This window comes from Mesoplodon densirostris, chromosome 4, assembly GCF_025265405.1.
Source record: "Mesoplodon densirostris isolate mMesDen1 chromosome 4, mMesDen1 primary haplotype, whole genome shotgun sequence".
Classification (NCBI taxonomy): domain Eukaryota; kingdom Metazoa; phylum Chordata; class Mammalia; order Artiodactyla; family Ziphiidae; genus Mesoplodon; species Mesoplodon densirostris.
The window spans coordinates 120,050,592-120,064,881 of NC_082664.1; the positions used below are offsets into that span (position 1 = coordinate 120,050,592).

The 14,290-nt window shown below is 48.5% G+C and overlaps 1 protein-coding gene across 1 annotated transcript in view; it reads right to left on the minus strand.

The window, feature by feature from the left end:
* Nucleotides 1-1,174: 1,174 nt before the first annotated feature.
* Nucleotides 1,175-14,290, minus strand: part of CCDC33 (coiled-coil domain containing 33) — a 118,502-nt gene continuing 105,386 nt past the window's right edge. Inside the window, 8 exon segments of the mRNA XM_060096108.1 lie at nucleotides 1,175-1,288; nucleotides 2,343-2,456; nucleotides 3,443-3,529; nucleotides 4,588-4,754; nucleotides 5,767-5,857; nucleotides 5,953-6,084; nucleotides 6,279-6,367; nucleotides 6,582-6,747. Coding sequence (XP_059952091.1) covers nucleotides 1,175-1,288; nucleotides 2,343-2,456; nucleotides 3,443-3,529; nucleotides 4,588-4,754; nucleotides 5,767-5,857; nucleotides 5,953-6,084; nucleotides 6,279-6,367; nucleotides 6,582-6,747 — 960 coding nt within the window.

The following is a 14,290-nucleotide window of genomic DNA, read 5'->3' on the forward strand; positions in this document are numbered from 1 at the left end:
CCCAACCTGACTCTTCTCTGGGCTTCCCCAGGCCTTAACTTCCTGCTCCAGCGGGACGTGCCCACTTGTCCAAGCTCCGGGCATTAGGCAGGGAGACTGGGGCAGAGTCTTTGGTACATTATTTGGACTGCCTGACAATGGTCTCAGTTTCGGCCACCTTAACCCCCTCTGAGCTTCATGACTCCTGACTTGACCAGGTACCTGATCCTTCCTGGCCCTTGGCTACCCAAGTCTAAGTTCTTCAGTTAGACGGGGGGCTAGTGCCGCTAGGGACAGCAGCCCAGCTGGCTTGGCCTCTTCTCCCAGGATCTGCATGTTCTGAATCCATTCTTGGAGCCTTTCTGCTTTTCCTCATCACAATCCCCTTCCTTGTTGTCTTTCTCTCTCCTTCCTGCTTCCTTTCCTTTCTCCAGGCTTGAATCATCTTTGCTTGGAAATAGTGTTGAAAAGGGCCTGTCAAGGATGTTAAGCTCTTTGGGGATAGCTGGGGCAAATGAAGCCCAGAGAGCTTGCTTGAGTCACCCAAGGTCACACAGCATGCTTGTAGCTAGAAGCCAGGCCTCCTAACTCTCAGTGGAGGGCTCTTTCTTCTGGCCCTACCTGCTTTTCTGTCCCTGGACACATTTAGACACAATATTCCCAGCTCAGCCTAGCTCTGGCAAATGGGGTATTTTATACTAACATGTAACTGATTGTTACAGGCAGGCTTCAAGTCTTTCCCTTCCCAAGAAACAGATAAACCAAACTTGAAAAAAGGGTTTCAGATATGATAGATGTTTGGGTGCAGGTAGGAAGTTCCAGCCTCTCACACCAGCTCGCCTCTGGTGGTCTCAGTTCTTCCAGAGGTCTGGACAGGCCTTGTCTCCCTGGATCCTGCTTTGGAAGGCCTCTCCTCCCCCACCCCCACCCGCCCCCTGTCTGGGGTCTACTATGGCCTCTGGCTCTCCAAAGATGGTAGCTCCTGGGACAGGCAGGAGGCTATAGGGCTACAGCAGAGGACTCAGGCCCAGAGTGGGGTCTGGAAGGAGGAAGCTAAGGCACCTCAGGCTGCCCTGCTCAGTGAAAGAGGTGCATATGCTCACTGACCTACAGCGTTTAATAAAGTCATTTTAGGGAGTGGGGCTGAGACTCCTCAGTACACAGAGAGGGAGGCCTGCTCCAAGACTGAGGTCTGCTAGGACTCAGTCTGCTGGGATTTAGAGAGCTTGTTGAGCTTAGTCTATGAGCTGGGCATCAAGGGGTCCAGCTTGGAGGGTCGCCTTTGGTTCTTGGAGAGGGTGGAGGGGTTCTGTGGTGGGCAAAGCAAGATGAAGTGAGTATGCCCCTGTCCCCAGCAGGGTGACTCAATAAAATGACTTCTCAAAGATTTCCAAGCCCATTTCACCGCAGCAGGTCATACCTAATTTCTGTCAAAGTCTCCAGGGCTCAGCGGGTGAGTTTGCAAAGGTAGGCCTGTGTTCCACCCAGTTCCCCCATCCTTTTCAGGCCTTTCCAGCAGGCTGGAAATGAGCAGAGTACTGATGGTTCAACAGCGGAAGCAATCAGGGGGTTTGCTTTGGGGGGCTGGGTGGCCCAGGGCTGAGCTTGAGGTACAGTTGTGAATAAGCCTATTTGTTCTTGGGCAGTTGGCAGTGTTTCTCTCTGGCAACATGCCCCCCACCTCTGGCAGGTCTGTAGCACTGCAGTGGCCCAAGAAGTGCGTGTTTATGGGAAAATCTTAGGCACTGTGGAGTGCAGAGGGGGCCACGGCTACTCTACCCATGAGCAAATCCAGTCCTAAAGTACAGCCAGTGCCACAGCATTTGAGAAATGCCCTTGTGGGCAAACTGTCAACCACAACCCCTCCTTTTTTTTTTTTTTTTTTTTTTTTTTTTGCGTTACGCGGGCCTCTCACTGCTGTGGCCTCTCCCGTTGTGGAGCACAGGCTCCGGATGCGCAGGCTCAGCGGCCATGGCTCACGGGCCCAGCTGCTCCACGACATGTGGAATTCTCCCGGACCGGGGCACGAACCCGCGTCCCCCACATCAGCAGGTGGACTCCCAACCACTGCGCCACCAGGGAAGCCCCACAGCCCCTCCTTTTTGATACTCATCACCACCCGAAGGGGAGGGGGTGTCTTGGCAGGGTTCTCTATTCCCCTTAGACAGGCGGGGGATTGAGATGGGGTAGGGGCTTCGGCTGGTCACTGAGCAGAAGTTGAGCCCAGGTCTTCTGACTACCAGCCAGGGAGCAGGGCCCCCTGGACAGGTTTTCACAAGGTCCAGTGACTCGGGGGGTGGGGGGGTGTGGCTGCCGGACCCACCCCCCGAACCCCACAGAGGTCCTCCAGAGGGATCACTCACGGACTCATCTGTGATGATCGTGTTGGAAGGGGTCCTCAAGCCATACTCTTGCTCCTGCAGCCGTGTGGTCAAGTCCTGCTTCTCTCGTCCCCAGCATCGAGCTGAGTCCTCTAACTATAGACATGAAGAGACACAGATGGAGAACCACTGGGCAGCAGCGCCCATCCCTGAGAGCTGGGACAGCCCAAACCTCAGCCTGCTCTTTGAGCAGAAAGCAAAACCCTGGGCAACGTGGGCCTGCTACCTTCCCAAGAGACCTTAGGATAACGAGGGTGGGTGGACCAAATGACAGTTTGAATATGACTGATGGACCTTCTCTGGGTTCCACCAACATACGGAGCTCCAACACTGGTCACAATGAGCCCTGACCCTCCTGACACGCAGAGTCCCGTCAGTCCTCAACCACGGAGCTGCAACACTCCTCACGATGAGCGCCAACCCTTCTCAGACGTGCAGCCTCGGCCCTGGTCACAAAGGGAGCCCCGACCCTCTTCACACACAGAGCCCCAGCCCTTCTCTAACATGCAGCTCTGACTCTGGTCACACACAGAGCCCAGACCCCCCTGAAACACAAATCCCTGACCCTGGTCACAAAGGGAGCCCTGATCTTGGATGCAGACTGAGCCCAGACCCTCCTCACACAGGGAGGGAGTCCTGACCGTAGACAAACACTGATCACCAACCCGACACACACGGAGCCCTCACCCTGATCACACACAAAGTCTCGGCCCTCTTCTCACATGGAGCACCGATCCTGGTCACAAATGGAGCCCTGACCCTGGATGCAGACTGAGCCCCGACCCGCCGTACCCACTGAGTCCAAACATGTGGTTAAACAGGGAGCCCTGACACTCCAAATACAGGGATCCCCAATCCTGGTCAAAAATTGAGTCCTGACCCCCCTCACACATAGAGCCCTGATCCTTTCCAAACACAGAGCCTCGGCCCTAGTCACAAATGGACCCCAACCCTCTTCAAACATGGAGTCTGGACCCTCCTCACACACAGAGCCCCGATCCTTCTGAAACACAGAGGCTGAGCCTGGTCTCAGGCTGAGTGGTGAGGCCATCTGGCCTGTGTGACCCCTGCACCTCACCTACCTGGCTTTCCAGGGAAAGAATCCGGCTCTGAGCATGTTCCAGCTTGGCTAGGAGGTTAAACTTGTCTGAATTATTGGCAAGAAGATCCTGTGGGCAAAGCAGAAACTCACACATGGTCCCCACTGCGGGCTGTAGCTATGTGAGCTCAGGAGGCCAGGTGACACTGAGGGAGAAATCAGCCCGGTCTGAGTTCCAAAATCAGCTCCCCGATGCAGAGCCTCAGACCCAGGGCCAAAGACCCTGAAGCCAATGAGCCTCAGACCCCTGCCCGGAGTTTTAGACCAGGCATGTGCCTTTTTCACAGTTGTTCTCCCCACATATTTTGACTGTATGAAATTTTTGCACACCAATTTTTAAATGTAAAATGCACCAGGGAACACTAGGTTAGTGCACAGAAAGGGATCTTGAGCTGGGGGTCATTTTGTAAAGTGAAGGATCTATTTGTAAAGCAAGGGCTCCCCGTCCTCCGCACTTTACATGGATGTCCATGCATCAGGTGTGCTTTCAAACAGAACTCACCTCCTGCGAGTCCTGGGATGAAGAGAAAAACTCTCCTGTGCCCAGCCCACCCTGCTTTTGTAATTCCAAATGTTCTGTCTTCGGGTTTGCATAAAGCAGAGGCACCTGCAACAGCCTCGGAGGTAGGGAGGGGCCAGGGACACCCACCTATGTGGGCAGGGTACCCTTGCAGTGGCCTGGGCCATCTGTCTCTTGCAGCCTCTCTGCCAGGTCTCCTCTTGTTCTCAACTCCCCAGGGTCCACCTGGGATGGGGGAAAAGAGCTCCCCAAGGCTGTACCAATCCCAGGAAAGGCTCCAGAATGGAGTTCTGAGAGGCCTGTTTGGAGCCCAACTGCAGGGCAGCCAGGTGGCAAACGGGGTCAGGGGTCAGTTAGGGGATTGCTTTCTCTCCCAGGATGCTAAATGAGGGTAAGGGTGAAGCTTTCAGACTCATGTGTGTTCCCCAGGGGAAAGGAGCCAAGGCCTGAGAGCCAGAGGCTCTCTAGGAGACTCCAGGCACATTGGAGACCCTGGGAAACCTTGCTCCTGGTCTTGGGCTTCAACTTGGATTGTGCCTGAGTGACTTCTGGGTGCCTGGTGACCTGCGCAGGCAGGCCCAGGCCAAGCTTGTGTTGGTGGCTCTTACCAGCAGGGCCTGCTGCTGCAGAATGATGGGGGCCGACTGGTGGCGGTTCTTGTCCAGCTCTGCCCGCAGCCTCGAGTTTTCCGCCAGCAGCATTGAGTAAAGGTCAACAGGCAGATTCTCTCCCGTTGGACCCGGGGGAAGGCCAGAGGCTGAGAGCATGGGGAAGGCTGTGGGATGTGGCCATAGATGTTCATGAGATGGGCTTTCCTGACTCCCTGTCCCTGGTCCAATCTGCCTCAGCGTTTTAGTTCTTGATGCCCCTCCTCTGCTCCCAAGCCTTCAAGGGCTCCCTACTGCCCGTGGGATCAGGTCCACACTCCTCCTCAGGCCATCGTTCGAGGCTCTTTAGAACCTGACCCCAACGTTCTCTCTGATCACTCCCCCGCCATTTGTCCTGGGTCTGTTTCAGCTCCTCACCTCTATTTTCCTCCCTCCTCTGCTCCTGGCATCGTCACTCCCCAGGCCTGTGCCTGGCTGTTTCCCCTCCCTAGGTTGCTTTCTCATCTCTCACCCTAACCTCAGGGTTCCTGAAAGGTGGGCCCAGCTTTCTTTGTTTCTTAAAGACCTTCAAAAATGCCCCCTACCGACACCCCCACGCAGTGAAGGCTGACACAGGGCTGGGCTCACAGGGGTCCCCAGTGAGGTGGCACAGAAATCCTCTGCTTGGGCTGGCCTGATGCGGGGTGACCTGGTTCTTTCCTGCTTATCAGAGCTGCCTCTGATTGGCAGTTCTAGATGGCTTTGGTTAACATCAGTGGAGAAAGCAAATCATTGATTTAACCAAAATTGTTTTGTGTGTTTTATAGAAGTAGACTCTTTGAAGATACAGGGAGATGAGCAAATAATTTGAAGGGTCCTGGAGTTCAGAGGTTGGGAACTGCTGCCCCAGACAGCCCCTCTTTGCAGGTAGCCCATCTCTGCTTGCTCTAATCTCAGAGCATCTTCTGGAAGGTCTGAGCCTGTTTCTAGCATGACTCACACACTGTCCCCTCCATGTGTTCTGAGGGACTCCCTGACAGGAGAAGGGAGCTTGGGGGACCTCTGGAAGTGCTCAGTGCCTGATGGAGTACTGAGGGGAACAAGCACCCTCTGCTGCAGTTTGAAGGTGCTCCTGAAACTGAGAGGCTCCAAGAAGGCAGGGCCTCCAGGGATGGGACAAAAGCCGGGGAGAAGGCTCACCGACATTGGGCTTTCCCTGCAGCTTGTTCTGCAGGGGCTGGTTCCTCTGCCGCAGCTTGTCCTCCAGCACCTGCTCCATCTTCTCAATCACCTGGAGGGCAGAGCACAGAGCCTGGGATGGCCTAGGGGCTTCACACCTTCCCGTGTGTGGCTGGGCCTGGGCAGCCTGGCCCTTCTGGCACCTGCCTTCTCCTGGTGCCTCACGGTCTCCTCCAGCGCCTTCATCTGCTGCAGCTTGTCCTCGTATCGCCTCAGCAGCGCCGCCTGTGGCTGCTGAGCCTGGTGCAAGAGGAGCAGCTCCTTTTCTCTGTCATTCTTCTGATGGTGGGGGAGGGAGGGGAAAGGGGGGAAAGCAGGGGTGCCCTTGACCCTTAGGGTCCACCCCAGGCCACTCAGTCCTCCACTGCCCTGGCAACCTGGCCCCTACGTCCCTCTCCCTTCTAGCCGCAGATGCTTCTCCAGACGCTCCCTCCCGAGCCCCCTTCCCCTCTGCCTTCCAAGCCCAGGCTCACTCGGATCAGCTCATTCTGCAGATGCTGCACCTTGTCCCTCAGTTTCTTCATGTCCAGCTCACTCAGCAGCAGTTTCTGCTTCACGGACGCTGGTGGAGGAGGAGCTGGCTCAGGGAGGAGGCACCTCCCAGTTCAAATTGGCATAGTTGGGGGGCGGGGGGGGTGTCTCTCAGTCCTGGGGCTTGACACAGGACTGGACTCTCAGTTTCCCATCTCAGAGAGGACCCAGCCAGGCTCCTACTAGCCTGTGTCCTGGGAAAGCCTCCCACCACCCTGTTCCCTTGGTGGCCTGTATGCCCTCACCCAGGTTCTGGGCTCTGTCAGTGATGTCTGGCTCCTCTTCTACCCGCTCCTGGCTCAGCTGGCTCCTCAGCATTTGGTTCTCTGCCTCCAGGATGCTGGTCTGTTTCCGTAGTGACAGGATGTCCTCTGCCATCTTCTGCATGGCCCGCCGGTAGCTGTTCATCTCCTATGGACCCCAGAGCTCAGAGCTGAACCCCCAGCCCCACTGTAGCCCCCACCCAATATCTACACCCACACCTGGAAGTCAGTGGGTCACTCCCGAGGCCAAAGAACAGAGAGAATCCCAAGCTGTGTCCTCAAGTCTTAGCAACTCCTTGGAGGGGTGGTCATGACAGGGTCTTCACCCCTTCTGGCCGTGTGAGAGCAGCTGCACAAATGTGCTCTCCTGGGGGTGACACCTTTTCCCGGGAGGCCAGCTAGGGGGGACCCAGGATTCAGACACTAGGTGAGGAAGCCCATGAGCGATGGAGACTTGAAAGGCTCCAGGGCCAGGTTTCCAGGGTCAGGCTAAATCAGGGCCATTTCTCCACCTTTTCCCTTCTCCTTTCTCCTTTCTCTAATCCCTCTTCTTCCTCATGTCACTGAGAACCCAGGGAAGAATCTCTCTGAAATCTCGCTGAATGCTTCTTGGGAGCCAACCTTAGGCACCAGCCTCCCAAGCAGCCTAGGGGGCATGAAGGGACACAGGGTAGGTAAGCCCGGGAGATCCAGAAAAGGACTCAGGGTCAGGGTTGGGATCCAGCTACAGGATCTAGGCTGTGAGGTGAGGACGGGATGCCAGGCTCTGTCACTAGGTTAGGAGTAACAGTAATACTAATATCTGGTGTTCACTGAGCATTTACTATGTACCAAGTCAGGCCCATCTCCTTCATTTAGCTTATGAAGGCGGATACCATTATCATCCTCATTTTACCGACGAGAAATCCAAAGCCCAGAGAGGCGAGTAGCATGCTCAGTCACAAAACTAATGAGTGGCAGGGTCAAGGTCTGAAATCCAGGCTTGCTGGCACTTGAGTCCGTGCTCTTAAACATTGCGCAATCCTGCCATGATGCCCCCATATATGGAAACTTCACAGTATGTTGAGAAGTGATGAAAGCAGGTTACTAAAAACAATTATGATCTCAATTTGGGAAAAAAAATTCATGTTTGCCCTTGTGTGTGCATAGGAGAATTAATAGGCTATATTTACACGTACTTGTTTCATAATCAGAAATTCCCTATTGTTATTTATAAAAAGTTTTGGAAAGGGAGTTTCTTAATATAAATAGTACAACAAAATATAAAAGAGGGACCCAAAATGTGAAGCCAGGAAGCTCGGTAGAGGGGGAGGAGGTAGGAGCTAGGTTTGGGGGAGGAGTGGGAGGAGGGAAGCAAGGCCAGCAGGAGCTTGCTACGCCCTGTCCTTCCTGACACTGTGAAGGCCTTGCCTGTGGGGGGTGGGCCTCCTAGGCCCGGCCAGGAGTGGGATCCCAAGTCTTCAGGAAGCAGAGCTCTGTCCCAAACTCCCACCTGGGCCCTATGCTGACTGAGGATATGGCCTGGCTCCCAGCCACTGCCTTCAACCTGCTACATGGTGGGCCACTGGCTGCCTGGGGAGGGGTTTCCAGACAGCAGGGGCTCATCAGACGCCACTTGTCACCTGCTGCTGTCTAGCCTTCTGGCTAGACTCCCTCTAAATGGTGCCAGTGCTGGGCCCATCTCCCCAGCACCTGCCCCAGTCAAGTTTCAGGTCTTGGCTCCTCCAGATCTGCCCATCTGGTGCCCTCAGACAGCTTCATTCACTAGGACACTCAGCCCGGAGACTGCACACACACAGGGCTTTGTAGTCAGGACTCAGTCAGAGGCCCAGCTTGGCCACTGACTCACTGAGTGAGCTTGGACAGACCCCTTCACCTTTCTGAGCCTCCAATTCCTCTCATGGGAGAAGCATGGAGTATCTGGAAGCTCAGAGTCAGTGTGTGTGGTTCAGGGCCCTGCCTAGGGCAGACATGACTTGGAGGCTGTAGTTCTCATCCCACCCCATTTCTGTTCTAGTGCCAGCTTTAATCCACAGGCCAGACCCCTTCCTCTTCCTCCTTCCTACCCTCACCCTGGGTTCCCTTGCTCTCTCCTCTGCTCTGCTCTACATCCTCAACTTATAGCAGCCCCTGATGGACCGGGATTCGGGAGGTCCAGTAGACTGTCAAGAAGAAGCACATGATATTTTGGGAAAGGGAATTCATCTCTCCTTTCCCTCTCCAGCCTAGTTCAGGCTCTTATCATGTCTGCTCTGAACAATTACAGTAGTATCCAAATGGGTTTCTTTGCTTTCGGGTTATCTTTTAGAGGAGCACACACTCGTCCAAGAAAACATGTTCAAGGATGCTCCATGCACTGCAGTTTATGATTTTATTCTAGGGCACGCTCAGTCACTGGATACAGGCAGTACTTACAAAGAATGACCTAGATTTGGAGAGGAGATTGGTTCGGGTTGGTGGAGTAGAAGGACATGTGCTCACTCCCTCTTGAGAGAGCACCGGAATCATAACTAACTGCTGAACAATCATTGACAGGAAGACACTGGAACTCACCAAAAAAGATACCCCACATCCAAAGACAAAGGAGAAGCCACAATAAGATGGTAGGAGGGGTGCAATCACAATAAAATCAAATCCCATAACTGCTGGGTGGTTGCCTCACAAACTGGAGAACACTTATACCACAGAAGTCCACCCACTGGAGTGAAGGTTCTGAGCCCCAAGTCAGGCTTCCCAACCTGGGGGTCCAGCAACAGGAGGAGGAATTCCCAGAGAATCAGACTTTGAAGGCTAGTGGGATTTGATTGCAGGACTTTGACAGAACTGGGGGAAACAAAGACTCCACTCTTGAAGGGCACACACAAAGTAGTGTGCACATCAGAACCCAGGGGGAAGGAGCAGTGACCCCATAGGAGACGGAACCAGACCTACCTGCTACTGTGGGAGGGTCTCCTGCAGAGGTGGGGGGTGGCTGTGGCTCACCATGGGGACAAGAACAGTAGCAGCAGAAGTTCTGGGAAGTACTCCTTGGTGTGAGCCCTCCCAGAGTCCTACATTAGCCCCACCAAAAAGCCTATAGCCTCCAGCGTTGGGTCACCTCAGGCCAAACAACCAACAGGGAAGGAACTCAGCCCCACTCATCAGCAGACAAGTGGATTAAAGTTTTACTGAGCTCTGCCCACCAGAGCAACACCCAGCTCTACCTACCACCAGTCCCTCCCATCAGGAAGCTTGCACAAGCCTCTTAGATAGCCTCATCCACCAGAGGGCAGACAGCAGAAGCAAGAACTGCAATCCCGCAGCCTATGGAACAAAAACCACATTCACAGAAAGATAGACAAAATGAAAAGGCAGAGGACATGTACCAGATGAAGGAACAAGATAAAACGCCAGAAAAACAACTGAATGAAGTGGAGATGGGCAACCTTCCAGAAAAAGAATTCAGAATACTGATAGTGAAGATAATCCAGGACCTCGGAAAAAGAATGGAGGCAAAATCGAGAAGATGCAAGAAATGTTTAACAAAGACCTAGAAGAATTAAAGAACAAACAGAGATGAGCAATACAATAACTGAAATGAAAAATACACTAGAGGAATCAATAGCAGAATAACTGAGGCCAAAGAACGGATAAGTGACTTGGAAGACAGAATGGTGGAATTCACTGCTGCAGAACAGAATAAAGAAAAAAGAATGAAAAGAAATGAAGACAGACTAAGAGACCTATGGGACAACATTAAACACAACAACATTCGGATTATAGGGGTCCCAGAAAGAGAAGAGAGAGAGAAAGGACCTGAGAAAATATTTGAAGAGATTATAGTCAAAAACTTCCCTAACATGGGAAAGGAAATAGCTACCCAAGTCCAAGAAGAGCAGAGAGTCCCAGGCAGGATAAACCCAAGGAGAAACATGCCAAGACACACAAATTGGCAAAAATTAAAGACAAAGAAAAATTATTAAAAGCAACAAGGGAAAAATGACAAATAACATACAAGGGAACTCCCATAAGGTTAACAGCTGATTTCTCAGCATAAACTCTACAAGCCAGAAGGGAGTGGCACGATATATTTAAAGTGCTGAAAGGGAAGAATCTACAACCAAGATTACTCTACCTGGCAAAGATCTCATTCGGATTTGACAGAGAAATCAAAAGCTTTACAGACAAGCAAAAACTAAGAGAATTCAGCACCACCAAACCAGCTCTACAACAAATGCTAAAGGAATTTCTCTAAGTGGGAAACACAAGAGAAGAAAAGGACCTACAAAAACAAACCTAAAACAATTAAGAAAATGGTAATAGGAATATACATATCGATAATTACCTTAAATGTGAATGGATTCAATGCTCCAACCAAAAGACACAGGCTTGCTGAATGGATACAAAAACAAGACCCATATATATGCTGTCTATAAGAGACCCACTTCAGACCTAGGGACACATACAGACTGAAAGTGAGGGGATGGAAAAAGATATTCCATGCAAATGGAAATCAAAGGAAAGCTGGAGTAGCAATACTCATATCAGATAAAATAGACTTTAAAATAGAGAATGTTACAAGAGACAAGGAAGGACACTACATAATGATCAAGGGATCAATCCAAGAAGAAGACATAACAATCATAAATATATATGCACCCAACATAGGAGCACCTCAATATATAAGACAACTGCTAACAGCCATAAAAGAGGAAATCGATGGTAACACAATCATAGTTGGGGACTTTAACACCTCACTTACACCAGTGGACAGATCATCCAAATAGAAAATTAATAAGGAACCACAAGCTTTAAATGACACAATAGACCAGATAGATTTAATTGATATTTATAGGACACTCCATCTGAAAAGAGCAGATTACACTTTCTTCTCAAGTGTACACAGAACATTCTCCAGGATAGATCACATCTTGGGTCACAAACCAAGCCTCAGCAAATTTAAGAAAATTGAAATCATATGAAGAATCTTTTCCTACCACAGCGCTATGAGATTAGAAATATATTACAGGGGAAAAAACGTAAAAAACACAAACACATGGAAGCTAAACAATACATTATTAAATAGCCAAGAGATCACTGAAGAAATCAAAGAGGAAATCAAAAAATACCTAGAGACAAATCACAATGAAAAGATGACAATCCAAAACCTATGGGATGCAGCAAAAGCAGTTCTAAGAGGGAAGTTTATAGCTATACAGTCCTACCTCAAGAAACAAGAAAAATCTCAAATAAACAATCTAACCTTACATCTAAAGGAAGTAGAGAAAGAAGACCAAACAAAACCCCAAGTTAGGAGAAGGAAAGAAATCATAAAGATCAGAGCAGAAATAAATGAAGTAGAAACAAAGAAAACAATAACAAAGATCAATAAAACTAAAAGCTAGTTCTTTGAGAAGATAAACAAAACTGATAAACCTTTAGCCAGACTCATCAAGAAAAAGAGGGAGAGGACTCAAGTCAATGAAATTAGAAATGAAAAAGGAGAAGTGACAACATACACCGCAGAATTACAAAGCATCACAAGAGACTACTACAAGCAACTCTATTCCAATAAAGTGGACAATCTGGAAGAAATGGACAAATTCTTAGAAACGTATAACATTCCAAGACTGAACCAGGAAGAAATAGAAAATATGAACAGACAAATCACATGTAATGAAATTGAAATTGTGAAATGAAATTGAAATTGTGATTAAAAATCTTCCAACAAACAAAAGTCCAGAACCAGATGGCTTCACAGGTGAATTCTATCAAACATTTAGAGAAAAGCTAACATCCATCCTTCTCAAACTCTTCCAAAAAAATTGCAGAGGAAGGAATGCTCCAAAACTCATTCTACAAGGCCACCATCACCCTGATACCAAAACCAGACAAAGATACAACAAAAAAAGAAAATTACAGACCAATATCACTGATGAATATAGATGCAAAAATCCTCAACAAAATACTAGCAAACAGAATCCAGCAACACATTAAAAGGGTCATACACCATGATCAAGTGAGATTTATCCCAGGGATGCAAGGCTTTTTCAATATAGGAAAATCAATCAATGTGATACACCATATTAACAAATTAAGGAATAAAAACCTATGATCATCTCAATAGATGCAGAAAAAGCTTTTGACAAAATTCAACACCCATTTATGATTAAAAAATCTCCAGAAAGTGGGCATAGAGGGAACCTACCTCAACATAGTAAAGGCCATATATGACAAATCCACAGGAAACATCATTCTCAGTGGTGAAAAACTGAAAGCATTTCCTCTAAAATCAGGAACAAGACAAGGATGTCCACTCTCACCATTATTATTCAACATAGTTATGGAAGTCCTAGCCATGGCAATCAGAGAAGAAAAAGAAATAAAAGGAATACAAATTGGAAAAGAAGAAGTAAAACTGTCACTGTTTGCAGATGACATGATACTATACATAGAGAATCCTAAAAATGCCACCAGAAAACTACTAGAGCTAATCAATGAATTTGGTAAAGTTGCAGGATACAAAATTAATGCACAGAAATCTCTTGCATTCCTATATACTAATGATGAAACATCTGAAAGAGAAATTAAGGAAACATTCCCATTTACCATTGCAACAAAAAGAATAAAATACCTAGGAATAAACTTACCTAAGGAGACAAAAGACCTGTATGCAGAAAACTATGAGACAATGATGAAAGAAATTAAAGATGATACAAACACATGGAGAGATATACCATGTTCTTGGATTGGAAGAATCAATATTGTGAAAATGACTATATTACCCAAAGCAATCTACAGATTCAGTGTAATCCCTATCAAATTACCAATGGCATTTTTTACAGAACCAGAACAAAAAATCTTAAAATTTGTATGGAGACACAAAAAACCCCGAATAGCCAAAGCAGTCTTGAGGGAAAAAAACGGAGCTAGAGGAATCAGACTCCCTGACTTCAGACTATACTACAAAGCTACAGTAATCAAGACAATATGGTACTGGGACAAAAACAGAAATATAGATCAATGGAACAGGATAGAAAGCCCAGAGATAAACACACACATCTATGGTTAACTGATCTATGACAAAGGAGGCAAGGACATACAATGGAGAAAAGACAGTCTCTTCAATAAGTGGTGCTGGGAAAACTGAACAGCTACATGTAAAATAATGAAATTAAAACACTCCCTAACACTATACACAAAAATAAATTCAAAATGGATTAAAGACCTACATGTAAGACTGGATACTATAAAACTCTTAGAGGAAAACATAGGAAGGACACTCTGACATAAATCACAGCATGATCTTTTTTGACCCACCTCCTAGAGTAATGGAAATAAAAACAAAAACAAACAAATGGGACCTAATGAAACTTAAAACTTTTGCACAGCAAAGGAAACTATAAACAAGATGAAAAGACAACCCTCAGAATGGAAGAATATATTTGCAAACGAATCAACGGACAAAGGATTAATCTCCAAAATATATAAACAGCTCATGCAGCTCAATATTTAAAAAAAAAACAATCAAAAAATGGGCAGAAGACCTAAATAGACATTTCTGCAAAGAAGACATACAGATGGCCAAGAGGCACATGAAAAGCTGCTCAACATCACTAATTATTAGAGAAATGCAAATCAAAACTACAATGAGGTATCACCTCACACCGGTTAGAATGGGCATCATCAGAAAATCTACAAACAATAAATGC